The following is a 17,895-nucleotide window of genomic DNA, read 5'->3' on the forward strand; positions in this document are numbered from 1 at the left end:
CCACCCACACAGGGACTGATTGATTCATTCAGAGTTGGAGCTGGGCCCAGAGATGGGGCAGCACACAGCCTGCATAGCCCACGCATTACTGGCAGAGCTTCCATTGCACGGAGCAGGGTGTCTTGTCCCCACTGCACATCACTGCTCTGTTCCCCCATGTGCCCCTGCATGGAGTTTTATCCCTGTTGCATGAAGGTTTTCCCCATCGTGTGCTGCATTGGTACTTTGTTCCCACTGAGTAAAGCTTTGTCCCCATTGCGTGGAACTTCGGCCCTGCTGCCCTGGGGTCTCGTGCCCACTGTGCAGTGCATTGGTGCTTTGTCCCTGCTATGTGAAGCTTTGTCTTCATGCACGGAGCTTTTTTCCCGTTGCAGGGAGCTTTGCCCCCATTGCATTCATGTTTTGTCCTCTGCGTGGTGCACTGGTGCTTCGTCCCCATTGAGTGGAGCTTTGTCCCCACTGTATAGAAGTCGATCCCTAATACCTTGCACTCATGCCTTGCCCCCACTGCGTGATGCTTTGTCTCCATTGCATGGAGCTCTGTCCCCGTTGCACAGATGCCACCCCCAGGAATTCCCCCTGAGGCCAAGCAGTGCCCAACAAGGCCAACGTGCTGCTGGAGGGCACACAGGGCAGCCAGCCCCACCACCTTGCTGAGCAGCCGGGATCTGAGGCTTTTCGGGTGCTGGTCGCTATGGAAACCCTTCTGCAAGCACCAGTCCATGCAAGTGCTGTCTGTGCTGCCTGTGCTGCTGGAGGAGCGATGCTGCGAGGTGACACAAGGGAATGGGGGGCTCTGCAGGTCCCTGTACACAGGGGAGGGTCACGGGGTGCACCTGTGGGGGTCTTTTAGGGGAAGAAGGGGAATGGCGGTGAGGTGTGGTGCAGTGCAGTGCAGCGCAGTCAGTGCAGTGCAGTGCAGTGCAGTCAGTGCTGCTCTCTGGGTGGCTGGGAGGCTCCAGGAGGGCCCTGGTGGGGTTTCCCTGCACTGCTCCCAGTTCCCCATCGCTGTGGGCTTTGGGGTTTCACAGCTCTCTTCCTGCTCCCTCTTCCACATTGGTGACTCCCCCCCTCCCCTATTTCTCATTCCAGTGAGACATTCCCAGTCCTGTGGTGGTGACCAGCAGCTCCTCCTATCCAGGGATTCGGCCATACCCAACACACAGGGCCATCTCCAAAGAGGTTGATGGCAAACACCGCTTTCTGGCCATGTGATGCCCCAAAGAACCCAATGGGGTCAGCCTATAACCCCACAAGGGCGCAGGTGCTCAGTGGGTCCGCTGAGCAAAGCCCCATCGGCATCCCCCAGGCTGGAGGAGCATCTACATCAAGGACTTAAGTATATCCCCTTTGCCCCACAGTTCATGTGGATGAGGCACAGCCCAGGCCCCACAGCCACCCTGGCTCCGTGTCCCCCCCACACCCCAAACCTCTCCCAAAACCCCACTGAGTGATGCCCTGTAAGGTAAAAGGACAGCAAGGAAACATAATCAATAACGACAATAACACTAACAAACCTTCCCCTCTCTGCCCCTTACATAACCGGCATTGCCTTAATCCTACAGGTGCTTCGCAGAACTAAAAAGGATTTGTTCCTCCCGCAAATCCCCATTGCATTTTTTGGTGAGTCATCCTGATCCACCCTCCAGGGAGGCCCCCGCCGTAATGTGACCCCGTGGTAAATCGCTTAAAGCTCCCCCGGCTCCGGTCCCCCCGCAGCAAGAGGAGGATTATGGCCGTGTCCTGACCCCCTTGGCAGGGACCGCGATGGCCCTATAAATATGTCAGCGGGACAGCGAGGCGAGCACCGACCCACAGACCTTGACACCTTGACCTGGGGCTGAAACTGCTGCATGGCAAAGCCCGGGGCTGGGTGCAGTCCTGGAGGGGCTGACGGACCCCAATCCGCTGCCCTAAGCAGTGGGAAAATGGTTTGGGGTCACACAAGGGGTTGTGGAGGTGCTGTATGTCGGGGTGATGCTGGAGGGGGAAATCAGGCTATGGGATGTGAGGCACCACGTGAGGTGTAGGGTGGGATATGAAATGTGGGTGTGTTGAGGAGGCAGGACGCACTGAGTGATGAGAGAGCAGGGTGGGATGGGATGCTGTGGGGTTTGGGATGCTGTGCAGGATTTGGGGTGCCACGAGAGCTGTAGGGTGGGGTGTGGAATGTGGGGCTCCTGTAGGATGTGGGGTGCTGCGGGTGATGCCATGAGGGATGCGGGGTGCCCTGTGTGATGTGGGTTGGATGTGGAATATGGGGTGTCTGTAGGTCGCTGGGATGCCCTCTGGGATACGGGGTGCCCTGCAGGATGTGGGGTGCCATGCAAGGTGTAGGATATGAAATCATCGGATCACAGAACTGGGGAACATGGGGTGCCTGGAGGATGTGGGGTGCTGTGCACAATGCAGGGAACCCTGGGTGCTGTGTGGGATACGTGGTGCTCTGTGGGATTTGGGGTGCCCTGCAGGATGTGAGGTGCCGTGTGGAATACGAGGTGCATTTGGGATGCGGGGTATTGCACAGGGTATGAGGCACCACGTGGGAGATGGGGCTTTGTGAGATGGGAGATGGGGATGTGGGATACCCCAGCGGGATGCAGTGAGATTTGGGGTACCCTGAAGGGGTGGGATGTTGTGAGGGATATGGGGGGCCGGGCAGGATGTGGGGCGTCATGCGGGGTACCCTGCGGCGCGTGGGATGCTCCGTAGGGTACGAGGCGCCATGCAGGACGTGCCCCGTGGAACTCGGGGTTGCCCTGGGGGGATGCGGGACGTGGGGTGCCCCGGGGGATGCCGCCTGCCCCGGGGGCGGCACGGCTCGGCTCGGCATAGCAGAGCACGGCGCGGAGCAGCGCCGGGCGGGGCCCTTTAAAGCGGGGGGAGGAGCGGGGGGCGGTGGCGGGGCCGGGCTGTGCGGGGGGCGGCGGGCAGCGTTGGCCCCGGCGGAGCCGCACCGAGCGCCGGGCCGAGCAGGGCCGTACCGGGCCGGGTGAGCGCATCCTCCGGTACCGGAACGCGGCTGCGTGTGGCGGTGTTGGGGGAGGTGGGGGCGGTGCCGGTTTCCCGGGTATCCCCCCCCTTATCGCAGCGTTGCGGAGCGCACCCCCGCGTTTCGGTGCGGGGTGGGGGGGGGGGGGGGTCCCCGCTTACAGCCCTTGTGGGTGCGCGGTGTCTGTGCGGGGCGGTGCGGGGGGGGGGGGGCGCGGGCACAAGGCGGGTGTGCGCGCGCGCGGCCCTTTGGAGGCGAGCTTTGATTTTTTTTTCCCCTATTTTTTATTTACCTGCGGCTTTATTCGTGCATTGCCATTATTTGCAGCAGGGTCGCACGCCGCCCCCGCAGCTCTCGGGTTCCCCCCCCCCCACCTCCCATCTCCGGGGGGCACAGCAGCACCGCTCCCCACCTCCCGGCCCCCCCTACCCCCCCTACCCGGGGGCTCCCCCCGGCGCTGCCGCATTCCCCGCAGCGCTGCGCGGCCTTTGGGCAGCGCTGGGACCGCTGCTCGGGGCCGTGGGGCTCCGCGGTGCCCCGCGGGGTGAGATACGCCGCGATGCGAAGCGCCGCTTTCGCTCAGGTGGGGCTGACCGCGTCCAACTTTGGCCTCCAGGTCCATCCGAGAGCCGCGTTCGGCTGTACCGAGCCGTCGTTTCGAGCCATGCACCTGCGAGGGTGGAAACGCGCTGCCCCGGGGACACGCTGAGCTGCGCCGGGAGTGGAGGTAACCGCGGGGCTGCGCTGCGCTCGGGGCTGCAGCCGGGATGGTGGTGCACAGCCGGGATGATGGTGCACAGCCGGGATGATGGTGCACAGCCGGGATGATGGTGCACAGCCGGCCCCCGTGTGCGGGCACTGTGATGGTGCTGGGCTTTGTACGGCTCTGCCCCCTGCGCCGCACCGGGGGGGTGTCGCGATGGTCGGGCTGCTGGGCTCAGTGGTCACGGCCAACCTTCCAACCTTCGTGCTTCTCACCCGACTGCTCTCATCCCTCCTTGGAGGCACGTTGCTGTCTGCACGCTGCGGGTGCTGCAGCCCTTCCTCCTCCTCTTCCTCTTCCCCGGGGTGGGCTGACAATTGCAGGATCAGAACCCAGCGGTGGCCGCACATCTGCTGTCCTCGTGCATCGTGGGGTGCCCCATTCCCCCTCAGCCCAAATCCCCCGCAGCCCCACTGGGACGGAGCTGTCATCCCACACCTGATGGTGTTATTTTTATTGTTTTTGGAGGGGGGAAGCCCTGAGCTCTCACAGCACCTGCTGTTGGGTGCGCAGTCTGTGGATGTTTGGCATTCCCCAGCACCGCGCTTCCGAGCTGGGGGCGAGCGGAGCAGTGAAGGTTCCATCTTCCCCATGGCAGCTGCACGGTGTCCCGGTGGTGTTCTGTGCACGTGGCAGTGGGGCTTTGCCATGGGGGGAGCAGAGAGAGGAGAAGCAGAGATGCTGGGTAGGAAGCAGAGCATCCACAGATGGAGCCCCATGCCGTGCCCAGCTCAGCACAGCAAAGGGGAAGCGGGATATGTGGGGCCTTTGGGCATCGTCTGTTTAAGGGGCGTGGAGCCCACAGGGGTTCTTTGGGGCTGTTTTGCTGCACTGAGTGTTGTGGTGTGGGGCAGAGCCCTGCTTCCCCACTCAGATGCCATCGGATGCCGTCGGCACACGCGCCTGAGAGACAACGCGGTACAGACCTATGTAACTTTATCCTGTGTTCTTTATGAGCCGTAATTGAAAAACAATCTTGGGGTTTTCCTTCCCATCCCCTAAGGGATGGGGATCCCGGCTGAGAGCTGGGAAAGGCTGTGCTGTGCCACGCTGTGCCCCAAACCAACCCCTTGGAGCCCCCGATGGCCCTGTAGGGTGAGTGGTAACGCACAGCGCCCGGAGGCACCCAGCGTGGGCTCTGTTGGGGTGGGAAGTTGAGAGGAGGAGAGATTTGTTGTGGGCTGAAGGGCGGAAGGAAGCTGAGGCTTAGTGAGGGAAACGTGAGCTCGCAGGGCTGGGATGGGACTCTGCCACCGCTCTGCTATTGTGGGGGTAAAAATAGCAGCAGGGCGGATCAGAGCGTGCAGGGACGCTCCTGGAGCCGGGCAGGTGAGCAGCACCCATTTGGAGAGCAGGACGGTGTCCTCCTGCACCAAAAGCACTGTTATTTCCCCAAGAAGGAGCCCTGGCAGGCAATCCATTACTGCTATTATGGCTTTCTGTCCCTCTGACCACACTTAGAGCTGGTCTGAGGCCCTAGTGGTGGCACAAAGGCCACCGGGAGGAGGTGGCTGGGTCTCCATCTCCCATCCCTACAGGCCACGTAGCAAACATGAAGGTGATGCTTTGTGTGCAATGCTCGCTGTGCCCCCGGCGCGGTCCCCATCCCGTTTTTAGCCGCTCTGGGGCTGTGCGCTCTGCTCACCGTGCCAGCAGCGTCACCACGGCCGAGGGCCGCGCGGTGTCACATTGCTGCAGCGCCCGCTCGTGACCCAGGGATCTCCCAATGCGGACACGTGGGGACGGCTGAGGTCAGGCTCTGTGCTGGGGGTGAGCAGGTGCCCGGCTTCCCTTTGAGTGGCATCGATGTTGCTGGAAGCCGAGCAGCAGGACCTCCTCCTTGCATGCACCCTGACCCCAGCTCTCCCTGCGGGATGGCCGCCGGTCCCTGCCGTGCTGTGTGCCCTATGAAGGTTGGTGCCATTCTGCCCACACAGGCTTTCCTTCCCTGGCCCCAGAATGGCCGCGCCGTGCGGGGTGGAAAGGAAACATCTCTTTATTAGGGTTGTTTCCTTAAATAAATTCCTTGGAGCAAGTGCTGGCCTGGCTGCTCCGCTGTCCCATGGCCGGCCCTGCGTTATTAACACCTCATTAGTTGTTAGTTCCTCCCCGCTCCCCTGGTTCAGCAAATCCCAGTGGCTTTGTCCTCACTCCCACCTCACCGGAGACCTGTTTATCTTTCCGAGGTCCTTTGCGCTTCTGTCGACAGCTGAAGTTTCATTTCTTCTTCTGGAGGTCAGGAGCTCACTTTGCCTCTCCGCTCCTTGTCCCGCTGTGTGCCGCCACGCACCACGCTGCACGGGGCGCATCCCTGCGGCTTATCGGCAGCGCTTGGCATCGCCCGGCTGCCAGCAGCTGGCTCACACTGCAACCTGGGCTTCCACTTGGCCGCTCCCCAGGAATCTTTTTATTTACTTATTTATTTATTTATCCCTTCATTCATTCCCCTTCTGAAATCTCAACTTGCTCCCCTAACCCCCCCCCAAAGCGACAGCAGCAGGACGTGGCTCTGCCCCAATGGCGTTTGTGGTGCAGGTGGGTTAGAAGCAATGGCAGCTCACATCTTTGGCTGGGCGCTCCGCGGTCTCTTGTCACTCTGAGGGGCTCAGGTTGGATATGAAGCACAATTTCTTCTCCCAGCAAACAGTGCTGCAGTGACGCAGCTGCTCGGGGAGGTCCCCATCCCTGGTGGTGTTTATGGGCTGTGGAGATGTGGCACCGAGGGCTGCAGTCAGTGGGCATGGGGGGGTGGGCTGGAGTTGGACTTGATGACCTTAGTGGTCCTTTCCAACCTCAGTGATGATTCCCATATTCCTATGTTCTGTGATCACCCTTGCCGAGGGCTCTGCCTCCTTCCATGAGAGCATGCTGCAGCACATGGGTTAGGGGTGAACTGCCCCCAGTCCCCTAAAAGCCCCCCTGGATTTGCTGCTTGCTTTACCTCCCAGCGCCCTGCCCAGGATGCTGTCTGTGCCATGGAAGTTATTTTGAGAAGTGGGGCAGCGCTGTTGGCATGGATGGGAGAGGAGGCACTGAGATGAAAGGTAAATCTGCAGTGATAATTGGGAGCTGCTTCCTGCAGGAATCAGGTAAAGGAGTGTCTGCTGGGGGGGGACGTCTCTGCAGTGTTGGGGGCTGCCCCAGGCTGCCTACTGTGGGCAGGGGGTGATGGGGAGCCGTGCACCCCACTGCCTCCTCCAGGCCTGCAGGACATCGCTCCTCCAGGCTTCAGTTTTATGAATTGCCCTCTGAGATTCTGCCATCCCCGTGCAGATGGAAGGAAGGTGCTGCCCTGTCTCTGTGTGTGTGTCTCCATTGTGGCTGGGTGGCCCAGCTTTCTCTTTGGGGTTTATCATGTTGGTTTTTTTTTCAAGCGCTTTGGGCTTTGTTGGTTGTTTTTTTCCCTCCCCTCTCTAATCTCTCTGGGTGTCACATCTTGGCTTCCAACCCCTCGGTTCTGGGCACTCAGTCTCTCTCCTGCTCCATCCCTCCTGGGGATCAATGGGGAGAAGCACAGTCCCCAGGGCAAAGCTGTCTTCTTGGTGCTGCTGGCCGTGCTTACTTGGATTGGCAGCAGGAGATCCTCTTCATCTCCCCCAAATCCCCGCTGTGCTGCTGTGTGCTCAGGGAGCTGCAGCCATGCACTGTAGTGCTGAAGGGCAGTAGCTGAGCCTTTAAATTCTGCGCCAGTGATGGATGGATGTGTGAGAATTGCATTTGCTGGCCTGGTAACAAACAGCTTTGCATTTTACGCTGCTTTCCTGCTGTCTCTTGGGGAAATTCAGACACATCCTAAACTTCAAGGCCGGGGATTTCCCTGTTGTATGAGTGGGGTGGAAAAGCACCCAGGGAACTGCGAGGCAGTGGAGAAGCTGGGCTCCCCATTGCCAGCTCCTGCCAGCAGTTTGGGCAGAGGTTGGTGACGTTGGGTGCTTCTCCCATGGCAACGTGGGTCTTCACCTCCGCTCAGCTCCTGCTGGCTCCAGCTCCGCTTTCTTGGTTGATTTTTCCCTTTAACCCGTGGACTTGTTGATCCCTGGGGCTTTCTGTTGAAGCTGTGGGGTCTGATGGCGGTGTTGGGCCTGGAGGTCCCCGGGCTGCTCCGGTCAGGAACTCCTCAGTGGTTTTATGAGAAATCAATGCCGCTTTTGAACGGGTCATAATCATAAAATAAATACGATTTATGGCTGCTGCCAGGGCCATGTTTGGTTCCACTGCAACAGAAGGGGGAGGAAAGAGCACAAAACCACTTTCCCACAGCGTCTCCCGCTTCATGCTGGGGCTGTAGACCCCTCACTGACGGTGGGGGAAGATGGCGGCCGCGCTGACGCTGTGCCCTTGCCCGCAGCCCGCCGCCAAGTGGAATGGGGCAGCCATGAACGGCGATGCCCTGTGCCAGGAGCCCTCCTCCCCGCTCCCCGACTGGCGTGAGTTCTGCGAGCTGCACGCACAGGCGGCCGCCGTTGACTTTGCCCAGAAGTTCTGCCAGTTCCTGAAGGAGAACCCGCACTACGACACGCCGGGCGCCGAGGCTTCCTTCTCCCATCACTTCGCCGCCAACTTCTTGGATATCTTCAGCGTGGAGGTCAGCCGGGTCTTCGTCTCCGACTCGCCCACCAAGTACAACATCGTGCCCTTCGTGGGGCTGCAGAACTGCCACGTGCCCTACGGGCGAGAGGTGGCCCAGCGGAAAGAGGAGACGTCCACGGAGTCCTTGGACAGCATGGAGGCCCCGCTGGGTGCCGGCCGCTATCTCAGCCCGGCGCAGCAGGCGCAGGCCCGCAAAGTGTCCTCCTATGGCCAGTCCCGCAGCTCGGAGGACGTTTCCGTGCACGCATCCACCAAGCCCAAGTTCAAGAAGGGCTTCTCCTTGAGGAACATGAGCTTGTGCGTGGTGGACGGCATGAAGGAGATGTGGCACCGAAGGTCTTCTCCTGAGCCGGGTGCCGAGGCGGCTCCAGGCAACAGGAGGGCCGAGAGGGAGCCGTGGGGGAAGGAGCCCGCTGACCCCCGGGAGAAGTGGACCCACAAGCTGCGTCTGTCCAAGGCGCAGTCCTCCAAGGTGGAGCTGGTGGACATCCAGAGGGAGGGCACGCTGCGCTACATGGTGGCCGACGACACGAACTGTGTGGGGAGCTCGCAGTGGCAGAAGTGCCGCCTCCTGCTGCGCAAGGCTGTGAAGGTGGAAGGGGAAAGGTTCCTGCTTGAGTTCTACGTCCCTCCCAAGGTAAGGCCTGGCTGAGGTCCTGGGAAGCGCTGGGGTGAAGTTGAGGCAGCGGTTGTGCTCGGTGTGTTTGGCTGGGGAGGTGCGGTGCTGGCTGCTGAGATGTGGAAGCACGCACAGTTGGGTCCCATCCACAAAAGCACTGGATCTCATCCCCTGTGGCCTTTGGGAAGGTGTTGAAGGTCCAGGGATGGGGACTCCCCCACCTCCCCGGGCAGCTGTGCCACTGCAGCACCGCTCTTTAGGAGAAGAGTTTCCTAATATCCATCTATCCTTGTGCTACCCAGCCCTCCCCTGAGCTTACAGAGCCTCATCTGTGCTGTGCGTGCTCATCTTTGGCAGCCCTGGGGCAAATAGTAAGTCGTTCCCTGGGGCCTTACTAGATGTGTTAGAATAGAAATCTCACGTTATTTAAATGCCATGGGAAGGAAAACCCATTCTGCTGTAATCACAGCCCTCTGCCTTCAGTTCTCCTTTCTTTCTCCCCTCATCCCATCACGTCCCTTCTTAACTATTGCTTCAGTGGGAAGCAATGAACCCATGGAGCCCTGACAGATGTTCTAAGTGCCCAAGAGATCTAAGGGGAAAATACACTTGCAGAGATGCTCCCGCGGCCATTAGCAGCACTTCCCATGGGGTGCAGGAAGGCCCCTCAGGTGCAGGCTGTTCCCTGCATGCTGCTGAATGAGCAGTGTGGGCTTTGCCTTTCTCACCTTCTCTGGTGGGAACACCGATGGAAGAACACAGCAGTGCTGGGCCCCTTGCAACACGTGCGGAGGTGGTGCTGCAGATTGCAGAGGTGGAAATGAAACGTCCCAGAGGGGAAAGGGACAGTTCCTGATTTCATACTTCAGCTTTTAGTTTGTTTTTTCCTCCCCCCCCCCCACCTTAAAAAAGACAACAAGAAAAAAAATAGGAACTGAACCTGTTGTTGGTAACCTGCAGCCCAGTGCTCATCACCAGCTCCATTGGGATGCCAGTGCTGCAGCAAGGAGGCTGGGCAGACAGGCACATGAACTTCCCCATCTTCCACCAGGCCTTCTCCTCGTTTAATTAAAAGAGCTGGGAGTTCTCAGGCACATGAGGGAAATCAATGCTGTTTTGTTCTTTAACTCTTTAATCTCCCCACCGTCCCATAACAAGCGTGTGGGCTGAGCTGCTGTCTTGCCTTGCTGAGAGCTGTGTTCTCCCCTGAGCCGCTTTGATTCGATTGAGCGATGACTTTATCTGATTGATTGATTGATTTGATTGATTTCTTTGTTTGTTTTCATTCTTTCTTTTTTTTTCCAGGCTTCCAAGCCCAAGGTGAGCATCCCGCTGTCAGCCATCATCGAGGTCCGTACCACCATGCCTTTGGAGATGCCTGACAAGGACAACACCTTTGTGCTGAAGGTGAGGGTGGGGGCAGTGGTGGGCATCCACCCTCCCATGCAGCCCCACATCCAGCCCCACTGCAGGGGATGCTTTGACCCCAGGGATATTTCCTTGGTCCCAGCATTGCTGATGCTGCTGCCCCTCCCTTTCCCATGCTGTGCTCTCATTGGAGCTCCCACAGTGACGCAGCATCCACCTGATGCCCAGGTAGATTGGGACTGAGGTACAATCATAGAATCATTAAGGTTGAGAAAGACCCCTCAGATCCCCAAGTCCAACCCCAGCCAACCCCCGCCGTGCCCACCGACAGCATCCCTCAGTGCCACATCTGCACAGGTGTTCTCGAACACCTGCAGAGATGGTGACTCCAGCACCTCCCAGGTGATTGCCTGGCTTTGTCATGGTGTTTTGCTCCCCATGTGCCTCCAAGTGAAGGCAGTGCAGCAGCCTGGAGCCAGCAGGAAGCATCGCTTCTCCTTGCATCGCTTCTCCTTTCTTCTTCCCCTTTCCTCAGCCCCAATGCGTCTTCTGGCCGTCTCCATGCCCAGAGGATGCTGCTGACTCACAGCAGCTCATGAGCTGCCCTAACCCTGCTGTGCTTTTTGCAGAAGCACTCTGCAGTCGTGGTTCCCCTGCTGGCGTCAGCGCCGTGCCCTTGAGGTGGAGCTGCCTGGGGCTTTTTCTTTCAAATCTGATTTCTCAGCGTCAGGGCATTCATTGCAATTCTTGCCTCATCCTCCAGCACACTGCAGCGTGGTGTCATCCCTGAATTGATCAGGGATCCATCCTCTCCTCCTTCTTTCTGTCCTTGTCGCTGCTGAATGGCAGCATGAGTGGCGCTGTGAGGGCTGTGAGCATAGCACTCAGCATCTCCTCCACTTTGGCTATTAACTATCAATGTCTGCTCTTGGAATACGGCTCATCACTCTTTCTGATCATGGTTTCCAGATCCCTGTAAAATATCAGCCCCTTTTTTTGTTCTTCCTCCATCCTCAGCTCCAGCACCGCTCCCACTTTCTCAGTAACTGCCCCCTCCCCATTTACCCTCTAACCCATTGCTGCCCCATTCTGCCTGCGGGGTTAATTGATTGCCATCGATCTCTTCTGTGAGGTACCAAGCACTGAGTCAACCCCAGGGGCTCATTCAGCATCATCTGCTGCCCCGTTCCCGCTGTGCTCCCTCCCACATCTCCCTTTCATGGCGTGTTTCTGACACCCTTTACTCCTCGTGGTTCACTTTGTGCCTTGGGCTTTGTTCCTGCTGCTCGTTGCTATCACCCTTTGCAGAGGATTGGAGCCCCCCTTGGTACTGGGGCATGGATCGGAATGGTGGGACAGGGGATGGGGGGCTGCGCTTCCTCTGCTGCCTTCTGCACTTTGGGCTGATGCAGAGCCCTCACCCATGGGTGGGAAAGCCCCTGCCTCGTGCAGGGGGGCCACGCTGGACCCCATGATGCTCAGTCACCCAGCAATTAGCAGACGGTGCGTTCTCGCCGCACATCAGACACTGAGCACACGCATTTTTTCCATTGCACAAGCAGTGCTTGCAAAATACCCGAGCCCTGCACATGCTCTGCTTGCTTTCATGCTGTGCATGAAGGAGCACTGTGCTCTCCCAAGCTGCAAACCCTTGGTTAAACAAAATGGGGTTCTGCTGCTCCCCTGCAGCTGGTGCGTGGCAGGGGACCGGGCGCTGCTCGCCCCAGGCACTGCTCCCTGTTTATTTTCAGGACAGTGATTCAGTTGTATGCCATTAATTTAATTTGCAAGAAGGCTCTTGGCTGGCAATGCGATACCCTCCCAGAGCCAGGGCTCCTCCCAGCTCAGGGTCATGCAGGGGGTCTGGGAAGGATGGGGCAGCAGCATCGCCTGGTGCCCACTGCCCCCCTCTTGCCATATGGTGTTTGCACCCTTCGCAGCCTCAGAGCAGCCCAGAACCTTTGGGTTCGTAGTTTTGAGCATCTCTGGGTCACCCCTTGCTGTCCCTTTGCTGGGAAGGGGACATCTCAGTGTCCTCAAACCAAGGAGTTATTAACGGCAGCAGGGAGATGTGGGGTGGCTGCCATCCCACCATGTTATGGGGTTGGCTTTGTCTGGTGGGGGGTGCAGGGCTCCAGACATGATCTGACACTGTTCTGATTCGCCTCCAGGTGGAGAACGGTGCTGAGTACATCCTGGAGACCATTGACTCCCTACAGAAACACTCATGGGTGGCGGATATCCAGGACTGCATTGACCCCGGGTAAGACTCATGGGCACGGCTGGGTTCCCCCTGCCCCCCTCTCCCCACTCAGTCAGGACATGACCTGGACATGATTCAGGCATTACTGCTCCAGGAGGACTTTGCTACGATGTTCTTGTTGAAAGGAAAAGCGTCTTGTTCCAGCAAGCAAAGAATTCCCTTGTGCAGCCCAGAGAGAGCGGTGGGCTGACTGCTGGTGCTGGTCGCCAGCCCTCACAGACCACTGGCTTGGAACAGACCCCAGCTGATGCAATTTCTGCTGCCCAGATGATTGCAGAAAGTCCCTGGACTCACTGGGGCAAAAATCTGGAGGCAGAGTCAGCAACTGCTGTGTGTCAGAGGTGCACCCTGCAAAGCGTGCACTCAATATCAGCCCTACCACCCACCCTTGTATTTCCAGCCCACTATCCGTGCTGTAATGAAGGCTCTGCAGACACACTCCCCCAGGGAGCCTCCATCACTGCCCTTCTTGCCATGGCTTCCAAAGGGAACTTTTGGGGGTGAAAGCCCTGAGCAAAGCTGGGATGGGTGCTTTGGGGAGGTCCCTTCTGCCTTCTGTGCCCCCTTCCCCACTTCAGCCCATCCCCAAAGCTGCCTTTTGCTGGGGAAATTCAGTCGTGTGCTTCTTTAAATCTATACAACCCCGTGCTGGCCTCCGGACACGGCCGTAAAGCAAATAATAATGAACTCCACAGCAAATAATAATGAGCCGCTTCATACGCTGCCACGCACGCTCTGTGCCAAGAATGAATTTTCATTCAGCTCCTGCTTGCGGTGCTCAGCCCTCCTGCCAAGGATCCGTGCTGAAACCTCTGCGTAAGCACCCAGCAATGGGATTTCTGCAGGGCTCTGTCGCTTTGGGTTTCCTTTCTCCTCTTATTTATTTATTTTTTTTTTTCTTTTTCCTTTTTTTTTTTTTTCCCCTATGTTTTGTTTTTAAGTGGCTGCAGCTGAATGACTCCCAGTGGCTGATTCACTTACTGGCCACTAAATAATTCAGCAGCTCCCCCGTGAGCCCTTACGCTAACGCAGCCGCTTCCTGGCTGCTGGCACACACGTGGCTGCTGTTAAGCAAAAGAGAACCCGAATGCCACGAGCAGCTAAAAATAGGCTGTGAGCAAGCTGGGAGCTTGCTCAACAATGGTGCTCAAGTGCACTGGGCAGCCTGGGTGCATGGTGCATTGCTTTTCACCATGCGCCATCCCATGGCGCTGAGTGCTGCAGGTTCTTTTGTGTTCTAGGAGGAAAAGCTGAGGCTGAGGAGCTGGGATTTCATTGGGATGGTGGGGCTGGAGGAAAAGGAGTCTCTCCAGGGAGTGATGCCACATGTGCAGTGTGTGACCCTCTGCTCTGTGCTCTCCCACCAGGGACAGCGGGGATGACATCGAGTTGGCGTCCTGTGCACAGGGAGCCTGCCTGCCGGGCAGGGCGTCCTCCTGCAGCTGCGAGTTCCTGGCTGATGGTGAGAGATCCTGCGGGGGGTGGGAGGTGTCTGCTGCTGCTGCCTCCTCTGCTGTGTGTGGGGCAGCTTCTGCCAGGGAGTGTGGAGTGGGAGCTCTGGTGCTAAGCAGGGCCATGCCTGCTCTTGCTTGAGGGCATTGATGTTTCCTTCCAGATGCACACAGGCTGCCAGATAGATGTACCCTGCCCGGTGCTCACAATGCCACCACCCCTGCTGTGCCCGCACCCCACGGCCGGGGCAGGGACTCCATGGGGGAGCTGCTGGCCCACGTCCCGCTGGAGAACTTCTTGCAGACACTGGAGTCTGCACCCACAGCCAGCACACGCCTTGCAGGTAGGTATGCCTGGGGGAATGTGGCACGTGGCCCCATTGCCTCGTCCTTGGGGCGGGGAGAAGGCAATGCCTGCGTGCTCCCTAAAACCCAGTGATGCTTGCGGCCAGGAGAGGACAGCGAAGTGGACACAGAGATCAACCTCTCCGACTTCCCCTGGTTCCACGGGACGCTGTCGCGGATCAAGGCAGCTCAGCTGGTGCTGTTTGGTGGTGCCCGGAGCCACGGTCTGTTCGTCATCCGGCAGAGTGAGACGCGGCCAGGAGAGTACGTGCTGACCTTCAACTTCCAGGGGAAAGCCAAGGTCGGTGACTCCCTGAGCCAACCTCGGGTGGCTGCGAGGCTGAGGGGAGGTTGTTGGGGCCTTCCACCCGCAGCTCACCCCCCCCCCTGTCCTCACAGCACCTCCGCCTGTCGCTGAACGAGAGCGGGCAGTGCCACGTGCAGCACCTCTGGTTCCAGAGCATCTTCGACATGCTGCGTCACTTCCACACGCACCCCATCCCGCTGGAGTCGGGCGGCGCTGCAGACATCACGCTCCGCAGTTACGTGGTGGCCCAGAGCCTGCAACCCGGTGGGTGCTGGGGATGTGTTGGGTTTGGCATGGAGAAGGTGGGCAGGGCAGGAAGGGTTGGGGTGCACAGGGTGAAGGATATGGAGAGTGGGCTTAGGAAGGCACCATCCCCCCATTCCATTAGCATCTGGACAGTGCTCTCAGACATCTGGTCTCATTTCTGAGCGGTGCTGTGGGTTCCTTCCGACTTGAGCTCTTCTATGATTCCCTTACAGATGCTGGCCCTCCTCCAGCCCTTGTGCCACAGCCGCCGCTCTGCCGCACCGACCCACCTCCCCCACACTACTTCTGCAACACAGCGCCCGCCGCCCCTCCAGTCCCACCACCTGCCGAGGGGGTGGCTGTGCCCCCCGCCGTCCCCGCACCCTACCACCGCCTGGAGGGAGCCCTGGGCCCCCGCAGCCGCAGCGACAGCGCTGAGCGCCGGCCGGAGCCCCCTGCCACCGGTGCTGAGGACTACCACGATGCTGATGGTGCCCGCAGTCGGACCCGGGCAGTGGAGAACCAGTACTCCTTTTACTGAGCCCCTCAGGGGCGGGATCGTGGGGAGACATGGAGCAACCGTGCCCCTTGCTGCTGCACCAGCCTCACTGCCACCACCAGCACTGGGGTCGGGACATCCTCCTTGCTCCGTGTGATGGCCCAGCTGGACCTGGCAGCACTGAGGGGGTGTGAGGTTGGCAGCATCGGAGCCGTTTTGGAGCTTGTGGCACGTTCCCTTTCCCACCGGACCAAGTGTTCTCCCAGCACTGAGGTTTGGGTGTTTTGGGATGGGGATAGAAGTGTCCCTGCAGAGCTGTCCTCGTAGGCACAGGTCTGAGTGCCTGGAGGTGCTGTGTGCCCCATGCCCAGCCCAGCTCCATCCTTGTGCATCTCTGGGGCGCACGTTTCCCATGCTCTGCCAGGAGAAGGCTTTTTGTCCAAAGCTTGATGCATCTCATTGGAGGAAGGTTTTTCCTTGCTTTCCTGCCCCTTCTTTTCCTTTGTCCCTTTTCTCCTTGTAGACACTCCCTGAACACCCCCTTTCTTCCTCTCCTTTGCTTCTGAAGCCTTGGATGCCTACAAGAGTATCAGCAGTCTTCTGCCTCCTTTCTGCAGCACTCATTGCCATCACTGAAGGCAAACCTTGGAAAATACACCACCAGCCCCCTCTCACATCAGCCCTTAGTTGAGGTATCTCCAGGGGGATCAGACAGAGGCCAGGTGCAGGGCTGGAGGCAGAATTGCCCCCACAGCACTCCCCAGGGGTGCAAACACTACAGACCTTCAGTAGACGCTATTGAAGACTTTTTATTTTATTTTTTTTCTTATAGAAATTGGAAAAACCCAGAGAGAGTGAAAGGAACGAGGCTGCTGCCAGCTGGGGTTGTGCAGGTGGAACACAGGGGCCGGGTTGGGCTGACAGCATTGGGATTTCCCTTGTTCAAATGCCGCCCTGCCCTCACCAGTGCCACGTGGCAGCACCGCTGCCTGCAGGGACCACGTGCTGTCTCTGTCTATTAACAGCACGGTGGCTTTTGAGCAGACCCCTGCAGCAGATCTCCAGCGTGGAAAGGAGCTCCCTTCTGCACTGCTGAGACCTGGGGGAGAGCAGAGGAGAAAGATGCTGGGTCCAGGCTGCTTGCTGGGATTGTGTGCTTCATATAGGGTATGAGTCAAGCCACAGCCAAGCTCAAACTACAGTGAAATGCCTGAAGAGTTGTTCTGGTGTCTGGTTTTGATTTGGATCAGATATTTTTTTGTTAGGTGCCTTCTCTCCTGAGCTAGCAAAGCATGTCCCGGCTCTGGAGTCACTTCTCATCCTTCCTATGGGCAGGGATGATGCTGTCCAGAGCTGAGAGCTGCCTTCTGGGCTGCTGAGGGCTGGGAGCAATCCTTCCTGCAGCCAGTTCCCACTGCTGCAAACACACAGCCCTCAAGCCCTGCTCTGCCAGCAGCCGCTTCCCCATGCAAAGGCTGGGGCAGTGAGAGTGGGTATTTCTCCTTGCTCGTGCAGGGAGAAGCTGGATGCTCCGCGTCGCTGGGTTTAACACAAACTCCCTTCACATGCGCAGTGATTGAGTGGGGACCTCCAGATGTGGCACAGATGTCACTGCTCTTGTCCTCCCCACAGTCCCCAGGTGGCGGTGGATGGGAGCACTGCCTTACAGACCTTCACATGTCGGCTGATTTGTCATCATCTGCGTCACGGGGTAGGAGCGGGGTGGGGGGAGCAGCAATCTGCAAACAAACGTGTTCATTTGTAAATAGGGAAGAGTCTGGAAGAGTTTACTGTTCTGTAGAATAAATTAATTTTATTTAAAAAATGATTAAAAAAAAATCAGGAGGGGGGGGAGGGACTTGTTAAACAAATGGAGAACTCGAGTTCCAGTTTTAAAATAAAACCACTCGCAAAAAAGGACAGCACAAGAACACGAGCATGGAGCTTTGCTGTGTAGGAGAGAAGACGCTGTCATGTCGCATGCATACAGACCTCGCTGCTGGCCTGAGGCAGCTGAGCAGGGCACAGGCTGCCCAGCACAGTGGGTCTGGCACACTGAGGAGGGAGGAGGAGTTGTTTTTTTATCATGGTTGAGCAGGAGGTGGAGGACACTCCAGGCTTTGCAGGGCTGGGTTTCCTCTCTTGTCTGTCATTTTCATTGTCTGCCGTGTTGCCGCTGTAAGTTGAAACGCCTTCAACCCTGGAGCAAAGCAGATAAGAGTGAATTCACAGCCCTGGGGAGCATCTCCTAGCAGCAGTGTTCCCCATACGTGTTTTCCAACCCCCCTCCCCAAGGGAGGCAAGCAGTGCCTCATGTTCTGCTGCCGTACATCTTCCTTGCGTGCTCTTTTCTGCTGAGGATCCCCAGGGAAAACCGGTCCGTGGTCCCAGACTGTGCTGTCACAGCTCGGCAGCATGGCAGACACGGCTTCCAGACACAGCTCACACATGG

The 17,895-nt window shown here is 58.4% G+C and overlaps 1 protein-coding gene across 4 annotated transcripts; it reads left to right on the forward strand.

The window, feature by feature from the left end:
* The first annotated feature begins 1,598 nt into the window (after positions 1-1,598).
* On the forward strand, positions 1,599-17,367 carry SH2B2 (SH2B adaptor protein 2). Of its 4 annotated transcripts, none has more exons than XM_072353785.1 (10): positions 1,599-1,623; positions 3,609-3,719; positions 8,104-8,982; positions 10,270-10,371; positions 12,504-12,595; positions 13,963-14,057; positions 14,211-14,390; positions 14,499-14,692; positions 14,791-14,962; positions 15,178-17,367. In XM_072353785.1, the coding sequence occupies exons 3-10, from the start codon at positions 8,131-8,133 to the stop codon at positions 15,483-15,485; spliced, it is 1,995 nt and encodes a 664-aa protein (XP_072209886.1). In that variant the 5' UTR covers positions 1,599-1,623; positions 3,609-3,719; positions 8,104-8,130; the 3' UTR covers positions 15,486-17,367. The 4 variants fall into 4 exon arrangements, with proteins under 4 accessions (XP_072209886.1, XP_072209883.1, XP_072209884.1 ...); XM_072353782.1 differs by lacking the exon at positions 1,599-1,623 and adding an exon at positions 2,903-2,992; XM_072353783.1 differs by lacking the exon at positions 1,599-1,623 and adding an exon at positions 2,915-3,008.
* The last annotated feature ends 528 nt before the right edge of the window (positions 17,368-17,895 follow it).

The sequence above is a fragment of the Excalfactoria chinensis genome, chromosome 19 (genome assembly GCF_039878825.1).
Source record: "Excalfactoria chinensis isolate bCotChi1 chromosome 19, bCotChi1.hap2, whole genome shotgun sequence".
Classification (NCBI taxonomy): domain Eukaryota; kingdom Metazoa; phylum Chordata; class Aves; order Galliformes; family Phasianidae; genus Excalfactoria; species Excalfactoria chinensis.